General features: G+C 46.2%; 1 protein-coding gene across 3 annotated transcripts in view; it reads left to right on the top strand.

The window, feature by feature from the left end:
• Positions 1 to 185: 185 nt before the first annotated feature.
• Positions 186 to 9,319, top strand: part of LOC134983144 (gastrula zinc finger protein XlCGF26.1-like) — a 32,739-nt gene continuing 23,605 nt past the window's right edge. The window contains exon 1 of one of the 3 annotated variants that reach the window (XM_063948879.1): positions 186 to 380. In XM_063948879.1, coding sequence (XP_063804949.1) covers positions 246 to 380 — 135 coding nt within the window. In that variant the 5' untranslated portion in view covers positions 186 to 245. The remainder of the gene's footprint in view (positions 381 to 9,319) is intronic. The other 2 variants (XM_063948878.1, XM_063948880.1) reach the window with 2 other exon arrangements.

The following is a 9,319-nucleotide window of genomic DNA, read 5'->3' as shown; positions in this document are numbered from 1 at the left end:
TACACACGTGGAATAAGTTCACTAGATACTGGCGGCCATTTTCTTGTAGTCCACACGGTGATTACATTACGATGGACGGGTACTTTGTGCGATTATACAAATGCTGCTTTATGGATAGCAGAACTTTTATATGACCTGACGAGTATCAATGTTACTTTTAGAATACTGTATTCAGGGAAGACGTTTGACGCCATTTTGTCATAGTCTGCCGGACCGAGCTAATTTTTAACCATTCTCTCTCCGGCATGGAACGCTTGAGGCTGGGAAGGGGGCGGGGCAACAGATACAGGCGGCTGCATATTGTCCCTGGACCTGGTGTTGGCGAGAGGCTGCTGTGCTGCTTTAGTTTGAATCCTCACAACACAGATATAAGGTGTAAGGTAATTATACTGTTATTACATTGGGGAGAGGGGACTGTACAGTGATATATGATGGGGGATAACACAGCTCCGGGCACACATTGATATGTGGTATTATTATATAGGGGAGAGGGGACTGTACAGTGATATATGATGGGGGATAACAGCTCCGGGCACACATTGATATGTGGTATTATTATATAGGGGAGAGGGGACTGTACAGTGATATATGATGGGGGATAACACATCTCCCGGCACACACTGATATGTGGTATTATTATATAGGGGAGAGGGGGCTGTACAGTGATATATGATGGGGATAACACAGCTCCCGGCACACACTGATATGTGGTATTATTATATAGGGGAGAGGGGACTGTACAGTGATCTATGATGGGGGATAATACAGCTCCCGGCACAGACTGATATGTGGTATTATTATATAGGGGAGAGGGGACTGTACACTGATATATGATGGGGGATAACACATCTCCCGGCACACACTGATATGTGGTATTATTATATAGGGGAAAGGGGGCTGTACAGTGATATATGATGGGGATAACACAGCTCCCGGCACAGACTGATATGTGGTATTATTATATAGGGGAGAGGGGACTGTACAGTGATATATGGTGGGGGATAACACAGCTCCCGACACACACTGATATGTGGTATTATAATATATGGGAGAAAAGGCTGTACAGTGATATATAATGAGGATAACACAGCTCCCGGCACACACTGATATGTGGTATTATTATATAGGGGAGAGGGGACTGTACAGTGATATATGGTGGGGGATAACACAGCTCCTGACACACACTGATATGTGGTATTATTATATAGGGGAGAGGGGACTGTACAGTGATATATGGTGGGGGGATAACACAGCTCCCGGCACACACTGATATGTGGTATTATTATATATGGGAGAGGGGACTGTACAGTGATATATGGTGGGGGATAACACGGGATCAGTACGTAATCCCGCTGGACGGAATCCCGGCGGTCGAAATACCGACGCCGGAATCCCGACCACACAATCCCGACAGGGGTGGCAAGCGGAACGCAGCCCCTTGCGGGCTCGCTTCGCTCGCCACGCTGCGGGCACGGTGCCTCGCTACGCTCGGCACACTATTATATTCTCCATCTATGGGTGTCGTGGACACCCACGGAGGGAGAAGATGTCGGGATTGTGGCGGTCGGGATTCCGGCGTCGGTATTTCGACCGCCGGGATCCCGTCCAGCGGGATGTTGACCGCATCCCGATAACACAGCTCCCGACACACACTGATATGTGGTATTATTATATAGGGGAGAAGGGGCTGTATAGTGATATATGATGGGGATAACACAGCTCCCGGCACACACTGATATGTGGTATTATTATATAGGGGAGAGAGGACTGTACAGTGATATATGATGGGGAATAACACAGCTCCTGGCACACACTGATATGTGGTATTATTATATAGGGGAGAGGGGACTGTATAGTGATATATGATGGGGGATAACACAGCTCCCGGCACACATGGTATGTGGTATTATTATATAGGGGAGAGGGGACTGTACAGTGATATATGATGGGGGATAACACAGCTCCCTGCACACACTGATATGTGGTATTATTATATAGGGGAGAGGGGGCTGTACAGAGATATGTGATGGGGGATAACACAGCTCCCGGCACACACTGATATGTGGTATTATTATATAGAAGAGAGGGGGCTATACAGTGATATATGATGGGGGACAACACAGCTCCCGGCACACACTGATATGTGGTATTATTATATAGGGGAGAGGGGACTGTACAGTGATATATGATGGCTGTACAATGATATGAGGTGGTGTTATTATATAGGGGAGAAGGGACTATACAGCCGATTCTTCTGTCTGAGGGCCCATGGTTTCATTTGGATCTGTTTCACTTTGATCGGGTTGGCTTTTCAGATATCTGTGCTAAGAGATAAGGGGTTCTCCAGATCAGTCATTCGTACCATGCTGCGGGTGTATTGATGCGGGTCCTCAATCAGGTGCGGTCGCTAGGGTCACGCAGAGTACTGGTTATTCTGTATTTTGCGCATGCGCAGGACCTGTTCTGCGTGTGCGAGAACGGATCCTGCGACTTTGCAGGCAACCTGACATCAGACTTCCTTTGACAGTCTGATGCTGTTACAGGGGGCAGGGAGGGGGCGGTGATGTCCTCCATTTGTGGAAACAGAGGCGTGTCACCACCGTGTAGGGGGAGGGAAGAGGTCGGGTGGCTTGCACAGCACATGGGTGCCCGATGGTGGACAAGTACATGGTATATAAACATTGCTGCATCAGAGGACATGACACTGAAATTAGAGATGAGCGCCTGAAATTTTTCGGGTTTTGTGTTTTGGTTTTGGGTTCGGTTCCGCGGCCGTGTTTTGGGTTCGAACGCGTTTTGGCAAAACCTCACCGAATTATTTTTGTCGGATTCGGGTGTGTTTTGGATTCGGGTGTTTTTTTCCAAAAACACTAAAAAACAGCTTAAATCATAGAATTTGGGGGTCATTTTGATCCCAAAGTATTATTAACCTCAAAAACCATAATTTACACTCATTTTCAGTCTATTCTGAATACCTCACACCTCACAATATTATTTTTAGTCCTAAAATTTGCACCGAGGTCGCTGTGTGAGTAAGATAAGCGACCCTAGTGGCCGACACAAACACCGGGCCCATCTAGGAGTGGCACTGCAGTGTCACGCAGGATGTCCCTTCCAAAAAACCCTCCCCAAACAGCACATGACGCAAAGAAAAAAAGAGGCGCAATGAGGTAGCTGTGTGAGTAAGATTAGCGACCCTAGTGGCCGACACAAACACCGGGCCCATCTAGGAGTGGCACTGCAGTGTCACGCAGGATGGCCCTTCCAAAAAACCCTCCCCAAACAGCACATGACGCAAAGAAAAAAAGAGGCGCAATGAGGTAGCTGACTGTGTGAGTAAGATTAGCGACCCTAGTGGCCGACACAAACACCGGGCCCATCTAGGAGTGGCACTGCAGTGTCACGCAGGATGGCCCTTCCAAAAAACCCTCCCCAAACAGCACATGACGCAAAGAAAAAAAGAGGCGCAATGAGGTAGCTGACTGTGTGAGTAAGATTAGCGACCCTAGTGGCCGACACAAACACCGGGCCCATCTAGGAGTGGCACTGCAGTGTCACGCAGGATGTCCCTTCCAAAAAACCCTCCCCAAACAGCACATGACGCAAAGAAAAAAAGAGGCGCAATGAGGTAGCTGTGTGAGTAAGATTAGCGACCCTAGTGGCCGACACAAACACCGGGCCCATCTAGGAGTGGCACTGCAGTGTCACGCAGGATGTCCCTTCCAAAAAACCCTCCCCAAACAGCACATGACGCAAAGAAAAAAAGAGGCGCAATGAGGTAGCTGACTGTGTGAGTAAGATTAGCGACCCTAGTGGCCGACACAAACACCGGGCCCATTTAGGAGTGGCACTGCAGTGTCACGCAGGATGTCCCTTCCAAAAAACCCTCCCCAATCAGCACATGATGCAAAGAAAAAGAAAAGAAAAAAGAGGTGCAAGATGGAATTATCCTTGGGCCCTCCCACCCACCCTTATGTTGTATAAACAAAACAGGACATGCACACTTTAACCAACCCATCATTTCAGTGACAGGGTCTGCCACACGACTGTGACTGATATGACGGGTTGGTTTGGACCCCCCCCAAAAAAGAAGCAATTAATCTCTCCTTGCACAAACTGGCTCTACAGAGGCAAGATGTCCACCTCATCTTCACCCTCCGATATATCACCGTGTACATCCCCCTCCTCACAGATTATCAATTCGTCCCCACTGGAATCCACCATCTCAGCTCCCTGTGTACTTTGTGGAGGCAATTGCTGCTGGTCAATGTCTCCGCGGAGGAATTGATTATAATTCATTTTAATGAACATCATCTTCTCCACATTTTCTGGATGTAACCTCGTACGCCGATTGCTGACAAGGTGAGCGGCGGCACTAAACACTCTTTCGGAGTACACACTTGTGGGAGGGCAACTTAGGTAGAATAAAGCCAGTTTGTGCAAGGGCCTCCAAATTGCCTCTTTTTCCTGCCAGTATAAGTACGGACTGTGTGACGTGCCTACTTGGATGCGGTCACTCATATAATCCTCCACCATTCTATCAATGTTGAGAGAATCATATGCAGTGACAGTAGACGACATGTCCGTAATCGTTGTCAGGTCCTTCAGTCCGGACCAGATGTCAGCATCAGCAGTCGCTCCAGACTGCCCTGCATCACCGCCAGCGGGTGGGCTCGGAATTCTGAGCCTTTTCCTCGCACCCCCAGTTGCGGGAGAATGTGAAGGAGGAGATGTTGACAGGTCGCGTTCCGCTTGACTTGACAATTTTGTCACCAGCAGGTCTTTCAACCCCAGCAGACCTGTGTCTGCCGGAAAGAGAGATCCAAGGTAGGCTTTAAATCTAGGATCGAGCACGGTGGCCAAAATGTAGTGCTCTGATTTCAACAGATTGACCACCCGTGAATCCTTGTTAAGCGAATTAAGGGCTGCATCCACAAGTCCCACATGCCTAGCGGAATCGCTCCCTTTTAGCTCCTTCTTCAATGCCTCCAGCTTCTTCTGCAAAAGCCTGATGAGGGGAATGACCTGACTCAGGCTGGCAGTGTCTGAACTGACTTCACGTGTGGCAAGTTCAAAGGGCATCAGAACCTTGCACAACGTTGAAATCATTCTCCACTGCACTTGAGACAGGTGCATTCCATCTCCTATATCGTGCTCAATTGTATAGGCTTGAATGGCCTTTTGCTGCTCCTCCAACCTCTGAAGCATATAGAGGGTTGAATTCCACCTCGTTACCACTTCTTGCTTCAGATGATGGCAGGGCAGGTTCAGTAGTTTTTGGTGGTGCTCCAGTCTTCTGTACGTGGTGCCTGTACGCCGAAAGTGTCCCGCAATTTTTCTGGCCACCGACAGCATCTCTTGCACGCCCCTGTCGTTTTTTTAAAAATTCTGCACCACCAAATTCAAGGTTTGTGCAAAACATGGGACGTGCTGGAATTTGCCCATATTTAATGCACACACAATATTGCTGGCGTTGTCCGATGCCACAAATCCACAGGAGAGTCCAATTGGGGTAAGCCATTCCGCGATGATCTTCCTCAGTTGCCGTAAGAGGTTTTCAGCTGTGTGCGTATTCTGGAAAGCGGTGATACAAAGCGTAGCCTGCCTAGGAAAGAGTTGGCGTTTGCGAGATGCTGCTACTGGTGCCGCCGCTGCTGTTCTTGCGGCGGGAGTCCATACATCTACCCAGTGGGCTGTCACAGTCATATAGTCCTGACCCTGCCCTGCTCCACTTGTCCACATGTCCGTGGTTAAGTGGACATTGGGTACAACTGCATTTTTTAGGAGACTGGTGAGTCTTTTTCTGACGTCCGTGTACATTCTCGGTATCGCCTGCCTAGAGAAGTGGAACCTAGATGGTATTTGGTAACGGGGGCACACTGCCTCAATAAATTGTCTAGTTCCCTGTGAACTAACGGCGGATACCGGACGCACGTCTAACACCAACATAGTTGTCAAGGACTCAGTTATCCGCTTTGCAGTAGGATGACTGCTGTGATATTTCATCTTCCTCGCAAAGGACTGTTGAACAGTCAATTGCTTACTGGAAGTAGTACAAGTGGGCTTACGACTTCCCCTCTGGGATGACCATCGACTCCCAGCGGCAACAACAGCAGCGCCAGCAGCAGTAGGCGTTACACGCAAGGATGCATCGGAGGAATCCCAGGCAGGAGAGGACTCGTCAGACTTGCCAGTGACATGGCCTGCAGGACTATTGGCATTCCTGGGGAAGGAGGAAATTGACACTGAGGGAGTTGGTGGGGTGGTTTGCGTGAGCTTGGTTACAAGAGGAAGGGATTTACTGGTCAGTGGACTGCTTCCGCTGTCACCCAAAGTTTTTGAACTTGTCACTGACTTATTATGAATGCGCTGCAGGTGACGTATAAGGGAGGATGTTCCGAGGTGGTTAACGTCCTTACCCCTACTTATTACAGCTTGACAAAGGGAACACACGGCTTGACACCTGTTGTCCGCATTTCTGGTGAAATACCTCCACACCGAAGAGCTGATTTTTTTGGTATTTTCACCTGGCATGTCAACGGCCATATTCCTCCCACGGACAACAGGTGTCTCCCCGGGTGCCTGACTTAAACAAACCACCTCACCATCAGAATCCTCCTGGTCAATTTCCTCCCCAGCGCCAGCAACACCCATATCCTCCTCATCCTGGTGTACTTCAACACTGACATCTTCAATCTGACTATCAGGAACTGGACTGCGGGTGCTCCTTCCAGCACTTGCAGGGGGCGTGCAAATGGTGGAAGGCGCATGCTCTTCACGTCCAGTGTTGGGAAGGTCAGGCATCGCAACCGACACAATTGGACTCTCCTTGTGGATTTGGGATTTCAAAGAACGCACAGTTCTTTGCGGTGCTTTTGCCAGCTTGAGTCTTTTCAGTTTTCTAGCGAGAGGCTGAGTGCTTCCATCCTCATGTGAAGCTGAACCACTAGCCATGAACATAGGCCAGGGCCTCAGCCGTTCCTTGCCACTCCGTGTGGTAAATGGCATATTGGCAAGTTTACGCTTCTCCTCCGACAATTTTATTTTAGGTTTTGGAGTCCTTTTTTTACTGATATTTGGTGTTTTGGTTTTGACATGCTCTGTACTATGCCATTGGGCATCGGCCTTGGCAGACGACGTTGCTGGCATTTCATCGTCTCGGCCATGACTAGTGGCAGCAGCTTCAGCACGAGGTGGAAGTGGATCTTGATCTTTCCCTAATTTTGGAACCTCAACATTTTTGTTCTCCATATTTTAATAGGCACAACTAAAAGGCAAATACAAAGAACAAGTGTAAATTTGGTGCGTCAAACGGAGAGCTGCAAAAACCTCTATGCCCACCTGTAGGGCCAAAATATGGTTTAGAGGAAAATGTGTGGTTTCTGCGCTATCTCCAGTTGAGATAGGGAAAGAACCTTCTGTAGGAAAGTTTAAGATGAGTGTACAGTTTAAAGTTCCAAAAATGCCCAAAAATTATTGCTTTCCTTATTCTTTCTGGTGAGTCATTGGGTCTCCAAATCTTTCTTCCAATTTTTGGTTCAGAGGGATGTTAATTCTTCATCTCCAATGTATAAAAGAAAAGATAGGAGAAACCACAATAGTGTAACTCAATTTTAATAAGAACAAATGCAATAAAACATATGGCTGGCAGCGTACCTTAAAATAAGGTGTATATATCACACCAAGTCTCGTTTGTAAAATGTCTGTGGTGAATTCCTGGTATGGGAATCCCTTCAGGATCAAAGCTGGGTCGCTGTCCAGGCAGATGCTGTTCACCAACGCGTTTCGGCTCTCCTGAGCCTTTTTCAAGGTGTTTGGGCTAGTAGTATTCTGGGTATATATATACCCCTTACTGCGATATCATTGGTGGATCCTTTCCAGGAAGTGAATTTTCCTTAATGTATCTTAAAATAAGGTGTATATATCACACCAAGTCTCGTTTGTAAAATGTCTGTGGTGAATTCCTGGTATGGGAATCCCTTCAGGATCAAAGCTGGGTCGCTGTCCAGGCAGATGCTGTTCACCTCTGATAGTGAGTAGTTTTACTTCCTTGTCCTTGATGGTTTTTACACATCATACAAAGTCCACATCTATGGAATCCCTTTGTTTTAATTCTTCCTTCTCTCTTAGGTGGTACGGAACTCTTGACGACTTTATTTCTTATATTATTGGCTTTCTTATAAATAAATTTAGGTTTCTTTGGGACAATGGTTCCTATTATAGGGTCTTTGGTCAGGAGGTGCCAGTGTTTACAGATAATTTTCTCTACCTGTTTGTATTGTCCATTAAATGTGGTAATAAATGGCAGTTGGATTTCCTCTTTTCTGGTTTTCACTTTGCTTACAAGTAATTCTTCTCTTTCCAAGTTCGTAATTTCTTCTAGAGGTTTTCTTAATTCATCTTCTGTATAACCCTTCGTTAAGAATTTTTCCTTCAGGTCTGTTACTTGTTCTAGGAATGTAGATGTTTCTGTGCAATTCCTTCGTAATCTCCTCATTTGTCCCTTTGGGATGTTTTTTAGCCAGGTTGGATGATGATTACTATTTTTTGGGATATAAGAATTACTATCGGTTGGTTTGTTGAAATTCCTTGTTTGTAAGCAGTTGTCTTTAATATAAATTGTTAAGTCCAGGAAAGTTATTTCTTCTTTGCTGATATTATACGTCAGGTTGATATTGACTTCATTTTTATTTAGCTCTTGACAGAAGGCATTTAAATCTTCCAATTCACCTTCCCATATAAATATGATGTCATCAATAAATCGATGCCATAAAATGACATTCTTTATAAATTTGTTGTTATTCCAAATTACGGACTCCTCCCAATATCCCATAAATAAGTTGGCATATGCCGGTGCGAAGCGAGTTCCCATGGCGGTTCCTCTTTTCTGTTCGTAGAATACTCCATTGTGCCAGAAAAAGTTATTCTTCAAGATAAAATCTATGCTTCTAAGGATTAATTCAAGTTTTTGTGGATCCATATCTGATTTTTCTAGGAAGAATTTTGCAGCTTCTAGTCCCTTTTGATGTTCAATTATTGTGTATAGGGTACTCACATCTGCTGTAATTAGTGTGTAACTTTCCTTCCACTCTATTTTGTTCAGTATCCTAAGGATATCTGTAGAGTCCTTTATGTACGATTTTAGTTTTAGGACCTCAGGTTGTAAATGATAGTCCACAAAGTGCGATAAATTTGAAGTTATAGATTCTGTTCCCGCTACAATTGGTCGTCCAGGTGGATTTTCCAGGTCTTTATGGATTTTTGGTAGAACATAAAATACCGGTAGCATAGGGTTGGGATGAATGATATATTTAAATTC

The sequence above is a fragment of the Pseudophryne corroboree genome (genome assembly GCF_028390025.1).
Source record: "Pseudophryne corroboree isolate aPseCor3 chromosome 3 unlocalized genomic scaffold, aPseCor3.hap2 SUPER_3_unloc_1, whole genome shotgun sequence".
Classification (NCBI taxonomy): domain Eukaryota; kingdom Metazoa; phylum Chordata; class Amphibia; order Anura; family Myobatrachidae; genus Pseudophryne; species Pseudophryne corroboree.
The sequence above is the reverse complement of the archived record's forward strand: the minus strand, read 5'-3'. Positions and strand labels throughout refer to the sequence as shown.